Source organism: Cotesia typhae, unplaced genomic scaffold, assembly GCF_013202065.1.
Source record: "Cotesia typhae breed Kobodo isofemale line unplaced genomic scaffold, CoteBio_Ctyphae scaffold_152, whole genome shotgun sequence".
NCBI lineage: Eukaryota > Metazoa > Arthropoda > Insecta > Hymenoptera > Braconidae > Cotesia > Cotesia typhae.
Genome location: NW_027423776.1, coordinates 5,140,204 through 5,163,523, shown reverse-complemented (window position 1 = coordinate 5,163,523; position 23,320 = coordinate 5,140,204). Strand labels below are relative to the sequence as shown.

The 23,320-nt window shown below is 30.2% G+C and overlaps 3 protein-coding genes and 1 non-coding gene across 5 annotated transcripts in view; 1 reads left to right on the top strand and 3 right to left on the bottom strand.

The window, feature by feature from the left end:
• Nucleotides 1-11,760, bottom strand: part of N (neurogenic locus Notch protein) — a 137,548-nt gene extending 125,788 nt beyond the window's left edge. For both annotated transcript variants that reach the window (XM_074255991.1, XM_074255992.1), the window contains exon 1: nucleotides 11,192-11,760. In XM_074255991.1, coding sequence (XP_074112092.1) covers nucleotides 11,192-11,312 — 121 coding nt within the window. In that variant the 5' untranslated portion in view covers nucleotides 11,313-11,760. The remainder of the gene's footprint in view (nucleotides 1-11,191) is intronic.
• Nucleotides 11,761-14,560: 2,800 nt separating this feature from the next.
• LOC141536026 (outer dynein arm-docking complex subunit 3-like) lies at nucleotides 14,561-20,309 on the top strand. Its single transcript, XM_074256231.1, has 9 exons — nucleotides 14,561-14,968; nucleotides 16,266-16,387; nucleotides 16,469-16,621; nucleotides 17,358-17,459; nucleotides 17,587-17,772; nucleotides 17,858-18,345; nucleotides 18,426-18,570; nucleotides 19,540-19,692; nucleotides 19,848-20,309. The coding sequence occupies exons 1-9, from the start codon at nucleotides 14,875-14,877 to the stop codon at nucleotides 20,064-20,066; spliced, it is 1,662 nt and encodes a 553-aa protein (XP_074112332.1). The 5' UTR covers nucleotides 14,561-14,874; the 3' UTR covers nucleotides 20,067-20,309.
• On the bottom strand, nucleotides 16,684-16,754 carry Trnag-gcc (transfer RNA glycine (anticodon GCC)). Its single transcript has one exon. It is a non-coding gene; the product is annotated as a tRNA-Gly (tRNA).
• Nucleotides 19,581-23,220, bottom strand: LOC141536027 (adenylate kinase 8). The gene is made up of 8 exons (XM_074256232.1): nucleotides 23,009-23,220; nucleotides 22,432-22,558; nucleotides 21,890-21,976; nucleotides 21,686-21,816; nucleotides 21,302-21,598; nucleotides 21,098-21,207; nucleotides 20,787-20,961; nucleotides 19,581-19,605 (listed from the first exon to the last, which is right to left on the bottom strand). Exons 1-8 carry the CDS (start codon nucleotides 23,087-23,089, stop codon nucleotides 19,597-19,599), a joined length of 1,017 nt encoding a protein of 338 aa, XP_074112333.1. The 5' UTR covers nucleotides 23,090-23,220; the 3' UTR covers nucleotides 19,581-19,596.
• Between the last annotated feature and the right edge of the window lie 100 nt (nucleotides 23,221-23,320).

Sequence of the window (23,320 nt, the reverse complement as noted above, 5' to 3'; positions counted from 1 at the left end):
TCGTAAATTTCCAGGTTGTCTGAACTTTTTTCGGTAATAAATTTTTTTCGACTTTTACTCGCTCTCGGTCACTATAGTATATAATAATTCTTTTTTTATACATTATTTTATTTTGTTTTATATTATAAGGACTTTTTGTAACTCATTCTCCGCGAGGACATTACAGGCAGGTACATCCTGAGGCTCTTCGTGAGGTAATTACGGTAGCGTCTGAGTACCCGGTGAAGAATAATTAGGTACATGATAATGTCGAGCGATCAAACTTGTAACCGAGCTACAAGCTTTATAGTCTTTACTAATATAAATCCCCCGGGGTAAGAGGTAATGGATCAAAAGGCTGTTTCTCTGTCTATATCTATATCTATCTTAATCTGGACATTATTATGCCAATAGCGTCACGTAATTTCAGTTTCAGTTACGATCATCCCGGATAATAGTCCTGAGATTCCATTTCAATTAGCACTAACTTGCTTCATCCACCGTTTTTATCAATTTCTTACTGTACAGCCTATGGAGAAATTTTATAGAATTTGTCTTTTTTAAGTCCGAAGATAATAAAGTTTTTACTCACGCGAATAATTTGAGCTGAATTACTTTAGGTGCTATTATCGATGGCGATTGTTGAAAATAAGTTGTTATTAGTAAATTAAAAATTTTGAAAATTTTTTATTTAGAGTAATTTTGACGATTGAAATTTTAAAAATATTTCTAATAGATATTTTATCTGTAATTATCATTCAAGTATCAATTGTAGAAATATCTATTTCTGCAATTGATATTTATTAAATTGAAATAAATTCAATGAGGATAACAGTTGTTTATAATTTAAATTCTGGATTTAATTTCTGGTCGAAAATTTAATTCTTTACAAAAAAAAGGTTTTTGTCAATTTTTTACTATTTTTTACTATTTAGTTGGTTTGAATTTAAATATTCTTAAAATTTTTGGAGCAAAAAAAAATACTATTTTTAAAACTTCTGACTAAAATATTAAAGATATAGAAAAATAATAAGAGACCTTTTTTACAGGGCATTTAATTTTCTATAAACAAATTTCTTATCAATTTGTCTATGTCTCGTCATTTATCCACAATTTTAATTTCAAATTCAAAAAACCCTAATATCCAACAATTTTCACAAAATATCAGATGCGAATTTAGAATGAAGAATTCATTGTATCAAAGTGTGTACGTATATACTTAAAATTCCTTATTGAATTTATAATAAAGGATCAACGAAACTGCACGTACGACCTTGGGAAGGAAATGCAAAGCCTTCGGGCTAAGGCGTCGATCGGTAAGGGCCCCCGTATGGTACCCTTTTCACGAACCAGTCTTAGTTCCACCGCATACAACAAACTACACACTGCACACCCATAAACTTGTACACAAAACATTGGTATACTAACCGGTCTAAAAACACCCGATTGCGACCCCTTTAACCTTTCGAGAGAGACCGAGCGGACCCCAGGGCCTCGTCATGCTCCCGAGCCCTATCGAGAAACACCTGGCAATCGATAGTTGGAGCTACAAAGGACTTTAAACAGACAGGACACCCGGACAGAACAGTTCTTTATTTAAAAGTCGTACCTCCGAGTATTTACATACCGATACTCTTGCCACGTTAATTAATAAAAAAAATTTTATCCTAGACCCGACAAAATAAGACCGATATTTCTAGTCACGTACATGAAAAAAATTATCATTTGTTACCACACCGGGATTTGATGAAGCTATAAAAATTTTTTTTTTTATGAAAAAAAAAAAAGTTCTACAATTTTATTTCACGATTTTTTATTAAAGGTATGAAGTAAAATTTCTTATCTAAAAAATCTGAGAAAATAAATTTTATCAATGTTTATCTAGTAAAGCAAAGAAAAAATATTTTCCTTGCAAACTAATTTAAAAAAAAATATATAAGTATATATACATAAATGTATGTATATGACCGAATTATATTAACGCTATTGTATATTTCCGCGTTACTGAATCACTATAATAATAAAATAAAATAACGGTTTTACGGAAATTGTGCAAAAGACTTCCCATGGTCTTGAAGCTAGATAAAAGATGATGTTACCGGTTAGAAAGAAAGTAATAAAAGATACATTTCTATTCCTCAACTCAACTCAGGAATTTATATAAAATTGTCATGAAACGCATAAAACTCTTTGAAAAGCATAAAACACTCATATCCTTTTTAAAAATTAAAAAAAAAATGAATTCTTTTTTTTATTAATTAGCTTCTAATAACTTAAATTGGTAAACAGATCTGAACCACCCACGCGCATGCGCAGAAATGGTTCCCCGCGTTTCGTTCCCAATTGTCTAGTTCTGAGGCAAAATATCATTGGTAAACTAAATTAGGCTGGTTTGTGAGGTTAATCGGCGAGTCAATAGACTGATCAGAGGCTCATACTTCGAATAAATGACTCATGAGTCGATCGGGATCGAAAGTTTTGAAACATAAAGCGGTCATACTGATATAATACGTATCTCTGCGTTACTTTACGAACTTACAGTGATTTATCGATCATATTAACTCACAGCTCGGTACAATACACTTTAGCATACAAATATCTCGTATGTACATTAAATGTATTATTACCGGCGTAGAGTACCACAAAAATACTACTAACAGAAAGAACAATAACAATAATAACGTAATAAAAGATAGAACGAGAGGTTTAATCATTTATCCCTTTTTATGGTGTCGAAGACCTTGGCCAATCGATCGGGCCCATAAAATCGGCAAGCAATTTAACCTCTCATTCGTTTCTCCACTCTTAAACATTCGTTTCGATTATCCCATAAATATTCAATCGTTTTGTTTAGTACTTTTTTCTTTTGTTGTGGATTATTATTATTTTTATCGTGTACTAGCAATGTGGATATGGATATGGATAAATTCGAACGGCTAATACGATAAATCATCTTTCAATATTGTAGACTATAGGCATTAATACATACAATCGACTCAGTAATGTCTAATGTATAATTCCTTTTTATTAATATATTCTTGCATTGTACACCCGGGAAATAAATTAAAAATTTACTGTCGCGATTGTCATACGCCCACGCAACTTCATTCTAATGTAAGATCACCTCAAGTTATAAATCGACATTCTTATTCTATTCCGCGCTTTATATAATCTATAGATAGTTATGTTTATATTCATTCATATAACGTGCGAGTCGATTCATTGTTTTATGTATTGCATAATTTATTTGTAGTGTAATTAAACTCCTAGACAATAGCTTTCAGAGGTTTCAATTAATTATTGTTACAATTAATTTCTCATTCATTAATGATTTATTAATTAACAACACTCTGTCTTTCAACGATTTAATTATTAATTATTTAATTAAAGAAAATAGTTGATTGAACATCAATTAATTTTTTTTTAATTTGAAATTATTTAAAATAAAAAAATTTTTAAAACAAAATAAATTTTTAAATAAAAAAAATTTCACGAATTTTTTTTTTAAATTTAAATAGAATTTACTCAGAAAAAAAATTTTATTAGCAGGCCTGTGATAACTATTAGTTTTTTAAAAGAGTCCGGAGTTTCTATTGGCGGAAAAAATTTAACAAAACAATTTCATGGGCAGTAACTAAAATTATTTTCGACCAACCAAAAATCTAGAATTTACTTACATAGTTCTTAATATAATTTAGACAATTATCACGGTGTGAATTTTTTCAGACGTTCTATTGGTCTATTCAATAACCTTTTTTTTTTTGCATCTAAACGCTCGTTTAAGGAGTAATTTTTTACTCGAATAAATAGTCAAATTTGTTAAATAAATTACGCTATTTTTTTATAAAACTTTCATAGAATCTGTCTGTGAAATAAAAAAAAAAAAATTGTATGTTATAGTCCTAAAAAAGACAAAGGATTTCATTTTATTTATCATAATTCTCAAGATATCGCTCGCGTGTCTCGCTCGTTTTTGTGTAATTTTCGTCAATACACACATAACACAGTACATAATATAACACGGATGAGGTAAAGCCATGGTGTCTTCGGAGTAACCCGATATGTCCACATCCGTTCTATTCCAGTGTAATTTTTTGATCCTCCGTACTCCGTATCTCTCCATCTTCATCCTACAAATTCTTCTATATAAATATATACACATACACAATTTACCTGATCCTTTGGGTCTTTCTATTTATATTATTTTTTAGTGAATTTTAAACACAATTACAAAGCAAATAATCCGTAAGAGTATTCGTTAACATGGATGCGGGAGTGTAAAAATTTTTGTTCTGTTCTGTTATTATATATAATACATATCTCAAGATGTAAAAAGGTGAATAAATATAATGAAAGCCACTGGGGTACCGACTTTAGCTTCTATAGAAAATTGATAACAAATCTTGATTTTATCACGAGTTACTGTACGAAGATCTCTTTGGTTATGTGGATGATACACATGTGATTTTTGCGTGCAATTTAATTTTATTACTCTGCGATGTAATAATTGTAATCTTGTTTTGGAATAAATCATTTTTTTTAAACTCTTTTTATGGACGCGAAAAAAAATATTTAATTGGCTTAAAAAAATTTTTTTAAAAAGCGACGATTTGAGTAAGTTATTTTCTTAATGTTGAGCAATTAGATTCAAAAATTTCAAATTATTATATAATGTAAAATTATTTTTATCTGTTAATATTTTATTTCTCCATTTTTTTCAATAAAAATAAATTTTTTAATAAAATTTTTCAACACTATCAATTTAAAAAAAAGTTTTAGAGTTGACAGAAAGCGCTTTTAGTCTAAAAAATAAACTCTTAAAAGTCAAAAAAATTTTCTTCTCTGAATAAAAAAATTTTTATAGAATATTACGTAAGCTTTGAGTAGTAATTTTTAATAAAAAAATTGACGGTAATTTCAGCACGTAACGTATAAATAAATAAAAAAAGATTAATTTAGTGAAAAAAACGACTCAAACTAAACAAAGTTATACACGTTCCGTCGTGCAAGCATGTAATATGACCCAACGGGCCGTGTCGGTAGTTAAAGTCACGGAACTGTTTGCCCTGGTGAGTGAACGCGTGAAAAATTAATTATCGCTCCATGAGCCCATGAGTGCTATGTACTCGATGCAAAATGTCTTGTTTTCCTCCCACATATGCACCACACCTTGACTAAAACTAAACATTTAATTTCACTTATTTTTTTTTTTTTTTTTTTTTTTGTTGTATCTGAACCGAAAAATTAAGCCGATAAATTCTTGCGCTTCCTATACATACCTATGGATTTAATACTATACAAAGTAATTGAATTAAGCACACATAAAGTATATATTTAACATTAACAGCAAAAGCTTAAGATCATACACCTCCTTGCGCCATTTATCAATGATGATGAAAATAAAAGCTAGTAAGTAATACAACACGAGTTAAGTTGTGATTAATCGATAGGATACGTCGCATCATTGACCTCAAGGGATGAGAGAAGCCCTGTAGTCTGTAGGACGATAATTTATATCGTATTCGATTAAATTACTCAGCTATAAAATCGTCAAATTTAATCCACATGTTTTGTTAAATATTCCCACAGTAGTTATAGTGTCAGTACGGCTTCTTAATCACGGTGTTGGAGACTGATAGAATTAAGAAAAATCTGGGAACTTGAATAGAAGCCATTTGTTGTATCAAGTCACAATTACGTATCATTTCAGTGAATAAATTGATTTTTTCAAATTTGAAATCGAAATTCTGAGTTTAATAGTGGAAATACGGAAAAATGATAAGAGAGCTTTTTCGTAGAAAATTTGATTTTCTAGAAGAAAGGTCCTCGTCAATTTTACCTCAACTCTTATCATTTAGTCAAAATTTGAATTTTAAAGTCAGAATTTTATAATTAAAAAAACTATATTGGTTTCAGAATAAAAATTTCAATTTCTGGTTTAAATATTGAAAATACGAAAAAAACATAAGAAACCATTTTTGTAGGAAATTTAACTTTACAAAAAAGTTCCTTGTCAATTTTTTCATATATCTTGTCTGTTAGTCAGAATTTTAGTATCAAACAAAAAAAATTTTATAATTTAAAATATTTTAGTTAAAAGTCAAAAACGATTGAAATGTTCCATTGAAAAAAATAATTTGCCAGAGCGAAAAAAAAAAAAATTTCAAAATAATTCAATTGAAAAAAAGATCTGAAGCAATAAATATCCGAAAGTACATTCTTAGAGTAAAAATTATTAGCAGCAAGTCGGAGTTAAAATGTCCCACGAGATCGGGAGTATAATCAGAAGGAATGTATAGTAAATCTGAGGATCTTAGTCTTGAAATCAGAGGATGGTTTGAGTTTATAAGGGGGCGCCGAGATGTCCGTGGTCTGACTGACGGCACAATCCTTGATCCTTTCGTAGGATACTCTTCTGGATCGGGCAGTGAGTTTCTGGCGTCTGAGGGTTAAAGGAAGTATCTGGAGTTGGACAAGCCCAGAAGAAGGAAAAGGATAAGGAGAATAAGAAGGAACATCAGGATCAGAAGCTGAAGATCTCAGCGAGAATAAGAATTCTTAAGGAAGAGACATCAAAGTATCGGGAGTATCAGGGAGCATCAATAGCACGAGGAAGCTCGAGAGCTCTCATTCTCAACTCGAATGGGCTCTCCGACGTCAAGTATCAAGTATATTGCCAGATATCGAACGAGAGTAAGAATAAATCGAGTGAGATAAAGAGCAAAGCCCATCAGCCCGCTCTTGGATTCAGACTAAGACTGAAATCTTTACTTTTTAAATAAAAATAAAGGGAGACAGCACCAGAAGAAGATGAAGTAGAGGACTCGGTAAGACGACTACGAAACGACAACGACGGATCGACGTGTGCCCACTCAGTTTGCCAGTGAAGGTCCTTAATTATGCGGTTTTACGCGCAAACCTCAAGGTAGAAGGGGACAGAGGAGCACCCATCCAGAGATATCCAACTGGAGATCCTCTGCTCCGAGTCTGGAGTGAAAGACGCGGACAGACAGAATGAAAAACCGAGATTCAATGGATAAAGAATATATAAGAGAAGAAAGAGATAAAACTAACGAATGAGACAGATGCATTATTCTTCATCCTCATCTTGTTCTTCTCCAGGCCCAGTATCCTTCACTTCAAGATGGACGAATGCAAATGTCCGTTTATATTGAAGGGTAGAGAAAGAGCCCAACGGAGATGAAAGAGGCAAGAGGCAAGGGGGCTCATCCAAGATCCACCAACCACCCCTCCGAGATCTTGCCCTTTTAGTTAGCAGATGCCGCGAGATACCGGCTCTCCTTTACCTCTACACTCTCCTATCTGACTTCTTATCTCAGCTCACACATTACACATACACATCATACGCTTCAAACAATTATTACACTTATTTTTACAGAATATTTTTCAATCTGGATAATTAATATTTTATCACACTGCCTTGAATTAATTTTTTTAAAGCCGTAATCTGAAATAATTTATCAGCAAAAAAAATTTATTTTGAGTTTTAAATTTTGCGCGCTTGTCGCTGCACCATCTGTGAGTTTAATATTACGCATTGCCAACTTAAAAATAAAAGGATTTATAAATGTTTGACCGATCTCTTTTTTAAATCACTGAAACAATTGACTAAAACTATCAGCACTTTATTGGAAATAATTATAGAGAATATTTTATCAATTTTATGGATTAGGATTGTATTGAAGAAAAGTGGAATGTAATGAGAAAAAAAAATTGGTGATAAGCTTTAAACTGTTTAAACACCAGAGCAATAAATTAGTCGCATATAATAATTACGAATACTGATAGATCATCTCATAAGTAATTCGTAATTACAGGTCTGTAAGTATCAGTCTATTTAAATACAGGAATGGAGTCGTAAAAGCTGGTAGTTGATAGGATACACGGGAATATCTATGGGTAACTCGTCTAGTGTAGGGTATATTATCCATAGGTGGACTTGAAATCAATTCGAAATTTACGAGGCTTTCTTATTGGTATCAACATAATATAACAGCAACCGGTTATACCTGTTGAGTTTTATTCTAAACCGTTCCTAATAATTCTCAGGTCGGGTCGTATCCTACCGTACGTGCACTTACTCCACAACATGCCCAGATAATATACAAATAATAATAATATTAATAATACTATAATACTAGTGAGTACAATGGCTACTTCTATTACGTTTGCTATAAAATATCTTTGTCAATATAAGTCACTATCAATACAGGGCTTTCGAGTAAAGAAAATAGTTTGTTGAAAGAAGATGGTGATAAAGCAAAAGATTGTTTGTATATTTTTTAAAATTATTTCAATGTTCTTTTTTATCTTTTCAATTTTCAAAAAAAAAAATTTGTATTTTAATTAAAATAATTTTTATTTTTTTTTTGCGTTTTTTTTTAAATTTGTAATTGAATTTAAATGAAACAAACATTCCCACGTTTTACCAAGCGATAGAAGACTCTAAAACGAAATAAAATAAATGAGTTCTAATGAATGGAATAGTGGGATTTAATAAAAGGCGACAGATTGTAAGTCGTCGTCATAATCATCTTTGATTCCTTGTCTCGTGTGAAAGCACCAGTACAGGATTTTAGTCGATGCCGAGTTTTAGTATATATCAGCAGCTAACACAACATAAACCGAATAGAATGAACAGTAGAGTGTATAGTAGTTTGCGAGCAGCAGATATAGAGGATCGGTTTCTAAGGAGAGAAGTAAAGAGAAAGCCTGAGAACTTGACTGACGACGAAAAGCTAATCCTTACTATACCCGTATAGAGCACCAAGAGTCTAGTGCATGCTTGTCTAATGTAAGTGTACGGGTATAAGAAAGATCTAAGGAGCCAGCTCTCGTACTCGGGAGCGGCTACCACAACGTAACCCATGACTCCTTCATTCCTTCCCCTCGTACCATCACACACCACCATACCTAACCAGAGAATTCGCATACTCTATTTACTATTACTATCATGTATATCCTACATTTATAGACCTACGTACATATATGCTTATAACAGCAATAGTATTTCTCAGAATGCACGAATTGCAATTAAATGATCTCGTTTTATAGTCCACGTACACATTTAACTGCAGATTAGACTAAATTATTTCTTCGTCTCAGATTATTCATCTAATTTATTTTTCTTCTTCTTGCAGAGTAGATATCATTTTTATTTATATTACTTTATCTTACTCCGAACTCGAGTCCAGGTGCAAGTTGCGCCATCCGATGCATTTATAATTTAAATTACAAAGCAAGGTTTAATTTTACACTTTGCTAGTCGATTATGAACCTAATGAAACAATGATGCTAGAATTATCAAACACTTGATGACCATTATTTAGTTTTATTTTTAAAATAAATTAGTACCAAGAAAATATTTTTAAAAATTGCATCAATTGTTTTAAAAATTTCTATAACACTGAGAAAAAAAAATACTTTTACTCAATTAACAATTTCTTGGTTCAAGAAACTCGATGACGATGAAATATTATATTATTAATTTCTGAAGAGAAGAGTATCAATATTTATCTTTAAATACCAGATAAATAAGAGAATAGCTTGATTTAAATTAAGTAAAAATTATTTTAATCAATTTAATAATTTCTTGAGCTAAGAATATGTATTCTTGAAAATTTTCAAGAATATTAATTCTTGTATAAAGAAAATTTTCTTAATAAAAATAATTTTTTTTTCTCAGTGAAGTGAAACTTTTAAAAATTTTTTACATCATAATAATTATGAAAATTAACTAAGCAGATAGTTGATAATTTTAAGAATTCTTGTAACAAATAAATTATGGCAAAAAAAAATTGACATTTAGAAATTTAAAAAAAAATAAAAATGCAATTTTTTAAAAATAATTTTTTTGAAGCAAATTTATATGTTAAAAAAAATTAAATTAAAAAATTGTCCAGTGACAGCTAACTTTAATGTCATGTAATAATTTATTTTTTAAATAAAATTAAAAAATTGACTGATGACTCCTGATTTTAGTATCATAAATGAATAAATTAATAGACTCCAAAAAAATATTTAAATTTAAATTCTTTGAAGAAGCATTAAGCACTTATTCACAGATAACAATGTAAATGCGTTTTTTACTTAAAAAAAATAACTATAAGAGTAAAATAATTTCTAATTCATGAAATCCATCAGAATCTAAAAAATATAAGTATGAACCCAAGATTATTATTTTTTGGCATCCGGTCTAAAGAAGAGAAGTGTCAGATCACGAAATGTCGAAGCAAAGACCAGAGACGTTTAGTTAACATTCGTATTCGTATGTACTCGTAGCAGAGTAGCTGAGAATGAGGGAAAAGGACGCTTCCTAGAAAGTGGGGTTGGACACCTGTCCCTCAGTGATCGTCAACTAAAAGTTCGCACTGTTGTTGGTTGAGAACCCCGACTATCCATTCACCACGTGTATTTTTATTATCACTCCTTATCTGAAACATTTCCTACTCTAAAACAAAAATCTTTGTTAATGATCGGCATAATTCACACAAATTTCATCCGACGAAATTCCGAGCTTGGGAAAAGTAACACATGCAGGAAATGGAAATGATGATTTGTATACACACACACACACACACACACACACACACACACACACACACACACACACACACACACACACACACACACACACACACACACACACACACACACACACACACACACACACACACACACACACACACACACACACACACACACACACACACACATATATATGTATATGAATATATATGTATACACACACTTATAAAAAAAGGAAAAAAAAGACTGGGGTCGTATTGAAGAGGAAAGGAAGAGCAGAGTGAACAGCAGTAGCAGCAGCCGGTCTTGTCAAGGACCCAATGTTTTTAGAAAAGTCCCTAACATGTAGGCCCAGCAATGTCGGACGCAACTGGGGAATACTAATGCCCTGACGATCAAAATACACATGGTTCCGTCCTCCGTGGATTTTTTATCAACATTTTATGATATTTTTTGGTAATCACACCAAGTAGTGCTGATAGTTTTAAGTAATTGCCGTTGTGGAAAGTAGAGCGCAAGCGTTTATTTGAATATATCGGCGCCGGCGTGTTTAAATTACCTGTTGCTTAGCAGCAGCGTCTGTCATTTAATTTTAAAAATAATAATAAATTAGTAACAATAATTAAAGTTATATTAGATAATAATATTGCATGGAACCACTCACCGAAGACTGATGACACTGAAGTAGAGATGATAAACAGCAGGGTAAATTGTATGACCAGTGACGATTTGTAATCCAAATAATTTCGTCGCTCCATTGTTGCAAAGCCGATGGGTTTATTCATTATATTTTTATCCACACAATAAAAAAATGAAAAATTTTTCACTCACACACAAACACATATCAAACCCCGGGTACACCGTGGCAACGTTCAGCTGCCTCACTATCCGTCATTTGACCACCAGGATCTAGACATTCGAATAAATAAATCAATTTTAATATCAATTCTGATATTTTGTTTTATTATTTATTATTTGTTATTTATTATTTATTACTTATTTATTTTATTTTTTTTTTTTTTGGGATATGGATTTATAAAAATTCGTTATATTTAAACAATGACAAACTACACCAACACTGTTCGAATAGACGCATATAATCGGATTGTCTTATCGGCAAAAGCGACTCGCGGTACGAGAGCACTTTTTGGGTTTGTAAATAATAATAAATAAATAAATAAATGAAATATAAACACTGGGTCGCGAGGTAAAAATTTATACGAGCACGACCGCGCACAAAACACGTCTGGGCATCTATTGTCCTTCAAACGCGCTGAAAGTAGTTCCCGGATGCGCGCGCACCTGCCAAGGGACGAATGTATTATTGCGCGCGGCAAAATGGCTGCCCGAAGGGCCCAATCACAGTTCAAGAATACCAGAAGAAGACTCGGTTACAGGAGAAATGGGAGCGCGGCGGTCGCTCGTGTTTTCTCAATGGATTTAGGGGGAATTTAAAAATTGCTGGATTAGGGTTCGGGGTGCTAGTGGATTTTCGACAGACAACAGATGTTACTTTTTTTTAAACGTCCCCATATTGCGTTAATATAATTGAATTATTGTGGATGATAGTTAACTACTTTATTTACTGATATGGATCGCCTAGCTTCTAGATTTTTATTTTTTTTATTATGAAAATAAAGTTAGCCGACATTTCAAAATTTTTAGAAATTTTTTATTAAAAAAATTTCAATCAAATGATATTAAAAAAAATTTCATGTAAAACACTTGAAAAGTAAAAAAATTTTTAGACGTCTGCTAACTTCAGTGTCATTTTCTATTTACGTTATATTAGTATGACACTGAAGTTAGCAGACGTCTAAAAATTTTTGATTTTTTTTTTATTAATTAAATTACAACTAAAAAGATATTTTTAAAAAATTGCACTTATAGTTTCTCAAGTTTTTTACATATGAAATTTTTTTTTGTAATTTTATATTTTAAATTTTTTCAATAAAAAATTTCTAAAAATTTTGAAATGTCGGCTAACTTCATTATTTATTTATTTATATTTATGACTATTTTAAGGTTTTTAGTAAAATAAAATTATGATACTAAAGTTAGCCGACGTTTTTAAATTTTTGCATTTTTTTTACTAATTAAATTAAAAAAAAATAATTTTTTTTTTAAATTGCTCTTACAGTTTTTAAAGTTTTCTACAAATGCATTTTTTAAAAAATTTTTTGTAATTATTTTTTTAATGAAAAAAAATCTTTAAAATTTTTAAATGTCGGCTAACTTAATTTTCGTCAAACATGTGTTCATTCTCGAACATTTTTTAGGATTGAATAAATTTAAAAATTTAAAGACTCAGTCCCTATTTCTTATTTTATGATTATGAAAAAATTATTCAAGATAATTTTAATAATTCGTAATGTAAAGTTAGACAATAAATTTATAATCCTAATATAATTTTTGTTAAAATTTAATTCTAGATATTTCTTATAGTGTTTAAATTTTAAAAATTTCTATTGCTGAGGTCTACCACAAATTCCGACTTATGTTATTCTCCAAGTCCAAAACAGGATACTCTCAATCGAGTATAAAAAATTATGCTAAACCTCATTCTATTCTTTGTTGCATTTTAGAACCCCGGAAGGGGTCGGAAGTGACAAGAACCGGCTTTTCGGCACTTTAAAAAATTGCATGGTCCTTTATTTTTTTCTACTCATCAATGAAGAAACTTGCGTGTATTTAAAAATCGTCAAGTCTTCAAATCCTAAAAAAAATCTGGAAATCAGTTGACCGCGCAGGCCAACCCTAGAACTTCCCGCTAAATTTGAATTTCAAGCGCCTTAAAATGAGTTTTTTTGATTAATTTTTGAGCTTTTCAAGCTCAAAGCACCGTTTTTAAAATTTTAAGCTCTTCGAGCTCAAAATGTATTTATTGAACAACTGATTTTTATTTTCGAAAATGCATTTGACGCAGTTTTTTAAGCACAAAAAATGTATACATGGTTTTATTATGATTTTTCCGCATACTTAAAAGTTATTTTAAAAAAACAAAAATAAAAATTTTTTTTTGGTTTTTCTTTTAAATTTCTTGAGAGTGGCACGAGAGATTAACTCTCAAATCTAATCAGATCTAAGTTTTGATAAATCTTTTCGAATGACGTCTCGTAGAATTCAATCGGTTGATTCATTTTTGAGAAACCGTACGACAAAAATTTATTTACACACACGGCCGGACACCTCGGCGGGAATTGTCAGAATGGCTTCCTGGGACCTCAGAACGTGGAGATCCGATAAAAACTTGACTTTCGAAAATCGGATCGAAATGAATAACTTCCCTTTAGTAGAAAATTTTTTATTTTTTTAGCCTGAAATTAAAAAAAAATTCAAAAGTATTAATAGAATCTTAAATTTAAACTTTGAATAAAATTTTATAAAAAAAAAAATCTGATGAAAGAGTAATCTTTTATATATACATACCTTTTATAAAAATGTTTAAAAATAATAAAAAATAAAATAATTATAATCCAAAAGAGTAAAACGAGTAAACCCCACGCAATAATAAATCTCTCTCATCTTAGCTGATTACGCGTTAACTTAAAATTCATCGAGGGCAATTTTCGCGTCGTCTGCTAACGAATATAAATGCTGAATTCGGTAGTATGGTCTGAGGAAGTAAAAGCTCAGAGAGATAAAGCACATACCGCATTAATATACACATATGTATCCTTATTCACAATATACATACATATATATGTATATATATATAAATAAATTTCTTAAGCACGAATCCCTTGTGGAATCCATACCAAGTGATCTGTTCGCAGATGCCGAACGCACGAGTGTGGAGCTTGAGTCATTAGTTCTTATTAATGAAGCCGTTATATATTAAGTTTATCGTCCTCGTATATACAACAAACATATTCACGATCCAACTCATCCAATGTCGAGCTAATTAATGCCGCTTCGTGCTGTTGTACACTATATACGCCAATGGAATAAATTGTCACGATTCAAATAACAGTAGTATTTTATAAAGTTACTTTTTTAAACTTTTTATTTTTATTCAAAGACATCTTCGTTATCATTTATTATTTTTTTATTCTCATAAATATCGCAAGATCTAAAGCCCAGAGAGCTCCAAACCAGTGAGTCCCCAGACCAGAACCTTACCAGCATGGGTGGAGGAATTTTAAATGAATTATTTTACCAACTTTAAATTATTAGAGTCAAAAAGTACAAGCAATGGTATGTATGTGTTTGTGTTGATCAAACGGTTACGTTGTCACGGTTACTGTACGTTACATACATATTTAATTCCATCGATATTCAACGTCTTTGTTTACACCACTAACTAGATTCTATATTCTCATCTAGAGTTTAATGTACGCTTAAAAGATGGCTGATCCTCTGGTATCTTCTAATCAAGAAAGTAAATTGTCTATTCTCAATAAAAAAATTATTGAAATTAAAAAGAAAATCCAACTTTCTGGTAAGATCTTTTTCTTTTCGTTGATTGTGTTTATTTTTGCTGAAATCTTCCACACTATTTTTGACAAAAATCTTTCACACGATATTCCTGAAAAAAAAAAAAAAAAAAAAAAATTATTTCGCATAAAATTTTAATTAATATTATATTTATATTAAAAATTATCTATATTATTAAGAGAATAAGCAAAATTTTGTGGCCAGTGTATTTATATAATTTGGCAATAATAACAATAACATGATTGTTTAATTTGTATCTTGTAAACTATTCATATTTTTAAAGATATAATCTCACCCCGACATTACACTCATCGAGACCTTTCATTTGAGTACCCACATCAATTTTTCATATATTCATATATATTATATATATGTATATATGAAAAATATATCAAAATGCATGTGGGTACTCAAATGAAAGCTCTTGATGAGTGTAACATCGGCATGAGCTTAAACCTTTAAAAATGTCAATAATTAAGAAAGTACAGTGCAATTTAACAAAAGTCATTATTTAATAAATAATAATTCTATTAATAATTACCAAGAATTGATTTTTCTTTTCAACAGTTTTTCATTTAAAAAATACACTCTTAATTTCATTCTTCTCAACAATAAAATCACTACAAAAATCACCACAGTTTAATGTTAAAAAAAAAAAAAAAAAAAAAAAAAAAAAAATGTGAGATTTATCCGAGAAAAAAATGGTTTTGGTAACGTAAAGTAAACAAGAAGTAATCATTGGCAAGAGAGTAATGAATTTAATTGCAGTCTTAAGAAAAACTGATGATGTGTATTTAATATTTTGTTCTCCTTCTTTATCATCTTATATTCTTAATGTATTTATTTTAGTGTATATAATACAATAGTTGGTTAGGATGTTGTTATTATGTTGCTTGGAGTCAAGTATATTAGTACTTATACAACTTAGTTGGTCTGTATACACAATACGATACTAGGAGATACAATTCCATAGTCACGAATGGTTTGAGCACACAGAGATCTGAGAGAAGAGCATCATCAGCAAGTACAGAGTTCAGTGAATGAACCGCGTGGTTAATTCAGCGGCTAACTGGAGATGCTCTGGGGTCAAGTTTTACGATTCCACGAAGAGTTCTGCACGCGCATTCCCTTTATATATATATATATATATATATATAGATTATATACCATATACTATCATACATTATCGCCAATTCGTGTTAAGAGACATTTCATCTTTTATTCTGCAGATAAATCATTCATCAAGACAATGAATTATTTATTCGGTTACAAGTTACAATTAATTATTCGCTTTGTTTCAGAGGGACAAAGGAAGGCTAATTTTGAAGAGTGCGACGCTAAAATACGAGAAAGTAATGATAAGACAGTCAATCTCAAGAAAGACATCAAGAACTTGCTATCCAAGTATGCCAAAATTATTAATGTGAGTTTTTACATTTTTCAATTAAAATTAACCATAACTATTTCTTCAACCCTTTTAATAATTCATTGTTCTTTTTCTCAGAATGAAGAAGCTGCAGAAAAAGTTTTACCAGTAAGCCGGGAATCATCAGCGTGTATTAAAAGGCGCGGATTGCGCGAAGCTATTTCTCGTGCTGATGAAGAAAACGTCCGCCTGAGAAAAAAACTCGATCTAGTCAAGTACAAAAGTAATAAGGTATTGATAAAAAGTGTTTTCTTTTGTTTTTTCATAAAATTGCAAAAAAAAAAGAATAAATTTGCACTGGCCGGGAATCGAACCCGGGCCGCCCGCGTGGCAGGCGAGCATTCTACCACTGAACCACCAGTGCACAATACCCCGTGTGGCAGCTCGCTTTTATTTCGACTCCGAAATCGTGCTAACAATATTGATAAAATAAACTTATTTTAATAATTAAATACGTTATATTTTTACCTTTTTTTGGATGATAAACGTTGAGTAATGTCTACACTAATTTTAGAGATGATCCAACATTGACTTAGCTGTTTACGGAGTGGTTACTCCAAATTACAAAATCTGAAAAAAAAAAAAAAAAAAACCATCAACATAAATATTTTTCAACTAATGTTTTGTTTGATATTATGTAATTTTTTTAGGTAAATTAAATTAAAATAAACTGATTTGAAATAAAAATTACCTGTAAGCTTAATGTTTTTTTTTTTTTTTTTTTCTAATTGTTATTATATAAACAATGATCAGGATCTCTTAGTATTCAAAATTTTTCTTTGTATTTTACTTATATCTATACTATGTTCTCACTATTATACAAAGATGTAAAACTGTTTCATATTGTTATTTACGTGTACCATTAACCATTATGTAATTTCTACCATTTGCCATTCGGCTTCTAGCCTTGGCATTTAAATAAATATAAATAAATAAATAAAATTGATGAAATTTTATTTAATTTTAGCAACAAGAGCGACTTGCAAAACTCTTAGATGATTACAAAGAATTAATGAGCGGACGGACACAAAAACTATTGGAGAAAAAGCTTGAAGATCCTTTGAAAAAGGTTCAATACTATAGTAAGAATTCAAAATTTTCCCTAAAATCATCTCAGTCAATAGTAGAATACCATAACACCTCACAAGTTAAAAGTAAATGATAAAAATTTGAAATAATATTGAAAAATTTTTCAGAAAATTGTGAGCTTGGAAAATCAATTGCACCGAGTAAGTGTTATGCAAATGGAAGCTGACATGGTGAGAAAAAAATACAGATCAGTAAGAGCGAGTCTAAAATCAGATGCTGCATTCTATGTGTCTTCATTAAAAAGTTTAGAGCACAGTATAAAAGAACAAGAGCTTGAAATCAAACAATTGCAGGTCAGTTTTTATTATCTAATTAATAAACCGATAAATTTTTACGGCTGTGTAATTAAATGAAACTGCTTTTATTTAATATCGATAGAGAGTGAAAGAAGAGGCTGTGGAATTGAGAGACATAACAAAAGAGGCATTGATGCATCAAGAAATAGAGGCGATGCAAAAAAGCAAAGAACGCGATCAAATAATTCTCGACTACAGACAACGAGTTGAAGATCGTAAATTAGAGCTTGAGCGATTGGAGAGATTAATTTTTCCTAACACTCATGTACCTGCGCGTGAAGATGACTTTGAAGGAGAAAAACGCAAGCAAGACAGCGAAGAAGCGGATGATAAGCCTGTAGATGAGATGACTCGTCTTCAGGAAGCGTTTACCAAGTTGAGAAGTGCCACTGGTGTCACCAAAAATGAACAAGTGCTTGATAGGTTTTTAAGCCAACGCGCCACCAAGGATAAGCTGCAGAAGATGAGGGTAACTATGGAAGAAGACAAAATTAGTTTAGAAAAACGTCGCCAACAATTTACTACAGAAATTGAAATGAAAAAATTTTCTGAAACCAAAGACGCTGATCAGTGAGTAAATTATAGATTTTATATTTTATGCTTAATTAAAAAAAATTTTTTTAATTAAAATAAATTTTATTTAATAATAGAAATGCGGAAAAATTGGCAAGATTGAATGCAGAAATATCTGAACAGACGGAACGAGAAAAAAAAGCAGAAGCTGAAAGTCAGCGAGTGCAAGAAGTAATAAATGAAGTCGCGTTGATGCTTTGGAAATTTTGCGATAGACTTTCTGTAAGTATTATTTTTTTTTAAAATAGTTTTTTAAAAAATAAATCTTACACCTACACTCTAATTATAAAGTCACCGTATGATATTGTTACAAAAGTATCAATATTTATTTCTTAACAATAATTAAAGAGTAAAAATCCGCAGTTGTATCCTCCGAATAACGTCAAAGTCCATATCTAGTATATATTTTACAGCCTACAATTAACTCTCTACCCTTCTACGAAAAAAACATTGTGATTGATTCCAAGGTTGCTTTTAGTGAAGAAATTTAACAAGTAAAAACTTAAGTATATATATATAAATTCTCATTCGAAAGGTGTATTTAATTTTTGTTAAATTTTCGAAAACCACTAATTGTAAAAGTCATTTTGTAGCAACTATTTGTTGATCTTAGACTTGGAATAAAAAAAAATAGTTAATAAAAGAATAAAAGTAGATAATAATAACAAACGATGTATCTACAAATGAAGAAAAATAAATGATTTAAAATTTAGTGAGCCATTTAGGCGGGCCATTTAGAAAAATCCTTGAAGAGATCTCCGCCTCTTTATGAATTTTTCGACGGATAGACTTTTATTCGAGCGATAATCTTTCGTATATATAAGTGCCTAGATGTAATTATCACCTAGATGAATAGATATAGTTTGTTGGAGAGTGTGCTACTCGAGGAAGCATTAGCACCTTAAGTTGCCAATCGAAGGTAAACATACCGCTCCAATCTTTTACATTAGAGGCCTATTTCGAAGTTCTATTGGCCTATCAGCGTCTATCGGCTTCTTTTTTACGTATGATACTTTTAAATCAACGGTCACTAAGTATATACGAAGATGGAGTTATCACTTACGAGTAGCTTCAAACGTGTTAGACTTTATGGCTGCTGGACTCCATTTATATTATATTTTAGGTCTCGGATCTTCGTTTCTTCTTAAGAATTCTCTCTATTGTTGTTATCACTTGTTAATTTGTTTTTAGGATGTTAATCCAACGCCGGTACCGTCTGAAGAATCCCATGAAAATCCGCATACACTTTTAGAGCTTCTGGAAGAAAAATTAACAGCTGCTATCAATATTATGGGTGGACCTGAAAAATATGCCGAATGGATACAAGAAACAGCTGCTGATAAGGTTTGCTTTATTACTGTTACTTTTACTTGTTATTTATTACGATTATTTATCACACGAACTGCAATTAAAACATTCAACAACTTTTTACGGTTAATTCTTCGAGTAACTGGAAATTTATTTTTAAAAAATCTAAATTGCGTTATTTATTTATCTAGATTGATATTTTATCGACGGAATCAGCGGGCCATGAAAGAAAAATAGATATTGATGATCGTCCGTTATTTCCCCGTTTTCCTGGAACACCAACTCCTGCAGCAGCACCTGTGCCATCGGATGATGAGGAAGAAGTCCCCACGAGAGGTATTCTCAAGAGACAAGCTCAACTTCTTGTCGACACGAAGAGTCGAAGAAAGACCTTCAATTTCAGAAGATAATTTTTTTGCTGCAATTATTTTCATTATAAAATTATAAAAATGTTAATAGTTAATTGTTTATAAAAAAAAAAAACAGACATGGTTTTAGTTTACCTGTAATTTATATAATATTTAAAAATTTTGTCAGTTTAAAAAATAAATTTAAACATTCGTGAATAAAAATCACACCTTGGCGATTAGATAAACTAAATAAAATTATAAAAAATTAAAATTAAAAACTAGACAAAAAAAATATTGTATAAAATAAAAAATTATTCTTATTTAAATATAAATTATAAAACCAGAAAACAAATTTATTTTTTATCAGTTTTACTTTCATTATAAATGATTAATTAATTTTATGTAAATAAGTTTATGCATTTATTATGTATTCATTTACGAGCTGGAACATTACAAATCGGTCTTGTTAAACAAGCCTCGACTCTTTCACAAACACTTTTTATTCCAGACGACGCATCGACAACATTTACTGATTCCACAGCATGCTTTAATATCGACTCAATATTTTCTTGAAACAGTTTCAGCTTAAAGGACATTAAATTTAAGTAATTAATCTCATTTAAAAAAAATATCTTGTCAATTTAACTTAAAAAAAAAAAAAAATCGCCATTAAAAAGCAATCAAGGTTTTAAGTTTAAAGCTTCATTATACATTTAAGCCACTCAATAATAATAACAATGATAATTATTATTAAATTAAACAGAAGAAAAGATAGCTTACATCCTGTTCAACTTTACTACCATAATCTTTCGGATGAGCAGCCAATTCTTGACCAAAATCATACCGAAAATCCGAGTCTATCGTTAAGTGATGCTCGCTTCCGGTAAGTATATTAAATCGCCGAGACAGTAATCGTTCTCTGCATGTCACTTGATCGACGCTGAGAAAAATGATCCTGACCCCCCGCACCGATAAAAAATATAATAAATAATAAGTAATAAATAAAAATAAAAAATATAATAAATCCGTAGCAATAAAAACTATATTTAATATTAAAAGTCTTTTTGTCGACTTATCAGTAATCATAAAACCTGTTTGGAGGTGTCGTAAGCAAATTCAGCAGCCGAAAATCTTCAACAGTCAGCGGATATCTAGTCAATACCCAGCCTTTTCTGATACACTCTTGGCTCATCAATTTATTCTAAGTATTATTCAAATTTTTAGATAAGAACTACTATAAGAATATATCTCTAATATTAATGCATTAATATACACACATATTGAATAGACATTACCTCCACGATTTTAAATCTCATCTCCGAGCTGGGTACCGTACCCCGATAATCCAAAGACCGTAACTCTTCGCCGAGTAATGAATTTTGTTTCTTCGTTTGCTCCAACAGATAATCCAAGTCAACATTCACAAGGCCGTATTTTTGAGAAAGATATTTTGCCACGGTTCTAAATCCTGATCCTCGTGGGCCCATCAATAGTACACGATAAATACACGGTATATTGTATCTTTGTCTTCTTATGATTGAAATACACATGTTTCCTATCTCTTCACATGTTCTTCCCGTAGATTCTATTTTCTATTTAAATACCAATAAATAATGATAATGATGTTTCACTAATTGTAAAACTAAATACATAAATGAGTAATCACTAATAAAATTTACGTGTAAAAAAGGCTTGTATTCATCACGAAGACCATTAATGTGTAAATTATAATCACATGATGAAGATTCTTCAGTAGAGCCGTTATTTTTGCTAACCTGTGCCTTCAATGCATTATCACGAGAATTATCTCCTAGTAAAAATGACTAGTATTCATTATTTTTCTTTATTTATTATCAATTACTATTACTATTTATTATCCGTACCTAAACTGTCAATTATTTCAAAGACATGAGTCGGAAGAATGCCATTTCTTTTCAAAGCACGAGCTTCTGAGTTATTTCTGGGTAAATCTTACAAAAAAATACATTTTATAGTATCAATTTTTTTACTATAACTGTTGCTACATTTATTTACCAATAAATATCCAGTCTTTGCAAGAATGTAAATTTTCTAAGCTCAAATTTGGAACTGAATCATTAAATTGATTTTCTGGTTTGATATTTAATTTTTCCGATAAATATTCAGCTAGCATTTTTTTATCTAATATAAAAGACCCAGTTTTTGACACTGTCCTAGTTATTCGGAACTTGCAATTTTATTCAAATTAAAAAAGTTAAATGTTCTCAAAAAATCAATTATCTTAAAATTTATAATTCAAAAATTATATTTATTAATGTATTAGAGTTGATTTTTTATTTTTAATTAAAATAAAGTTGCAAGTTTCAATAACTGAATCGTTTACATTAGTTGAAAGAAAATATTTTTTTTATTCAAAATTTAAAAAATAATTGACTTAAGAACTTACCAAAATCCAACGAAGATAGAAGAATTATTTTCAGACGATCTTGGTAGACTGGATTTTCTTCCAGCCAATGCTTGATGAAATGTAGAGGATCGCTTGGTTTTTGTATCATAAGATCTGTGTTAATATCCTAGATAAATTATTAAAAAAACAATCAAAATTCAGCTAATTTTATTTTTATATCACAATTTTCATGACAATAAAGTTAGATGACATTAAATTTAGCTGTCACTTCACAATTGTTTTAATTTTTTTTTTTAAATAAATTATAGCAAAAAAAATTATTTAAAAAATGCACTTGTAGAAATTTTAACAAATTAAAAATGCAATTTTTTTAAAATAATTTTTTTCTTAAAGAAAATGAAAAAATTATCGAGTGACTTTAATGTCAATAAAGTTAGCTGGCACTTGATAATTTTTTAATTATCTTAAATTTTTAAAAATGGATTACAAGTCCATTTTTTTAATAATTTTTTTTTGCTATATTTTATTTGTTAAAAAAAAATTAAAACAATTGTGAAGTAACAGCTAAATTTAATGTCATCAATTTTCCGCATCACAAATTATGAATTACACTTACATTAAACAATTCATAGATACGATGCTTTTCAAGGTAAGGCAAGTAACGACTTAACCCAATATATTTTTTTGTCATATTCATCTTCTAATCTAAATTCTCTCTTAATTTGTCAATTATTTCTATACTTGAGTAATTTTTAATTAATAATAAATCAATTTGTTATTATAATCAACCAAAGCCGCAGATCTGTTGATTTAAATGTTCAAACGAATTTTGTAGTTGATTCAGTTGATGTAACAAGTCCAAACCTGTACGAAGTAATCGATTCCAACAATCGAATAAGTAGAAATCGAAATTTCATACTGGCAACTT

Coding starts and splice junctions, on each gene's coding strand:
- LOC141536027 (XM_074256232.1), bottom strand. CDS start 23,089: ATGAATATGACAAAAAAATATATTGGGTTAAGTCGTTACTTGCCTTAC. Junction 21,977..22,431: donor TCTATCTTCGTTGGATTTTG/GTAAGTTCTTAA, acceptor TTTTTTTGTAAG/ATTTACCCAGAAATAACTCA. Junction 20,962..21,097: donor CTTACGACACCTCCAAACAG/GTTTTATGATTA, acceptor GCGGGGGGTCAG/GATCATTTTTCTCAGCGTCG.
- LOC141536026 (XM_074256231.1), top strand. CDS start 14,875: ATGGCTGATCCTCTGGTATCTTCTAATCAAGAAAGTAAATTGTCTATT. Junction 17,460..17,586: donor TTGAAGATCCTTTGAAAAAG/GTTCAATACTAT, acceptor AAAATTTTTCAG/AAAATTGTGAGCTTGGAAAA. Junction 18,346..18,425: donor GAAACCAAAGACGCTGATCA/GTGAGTAAATTA, acceptor ATTTAATAATAG/AAATGCGGAAAAATTGGCAA.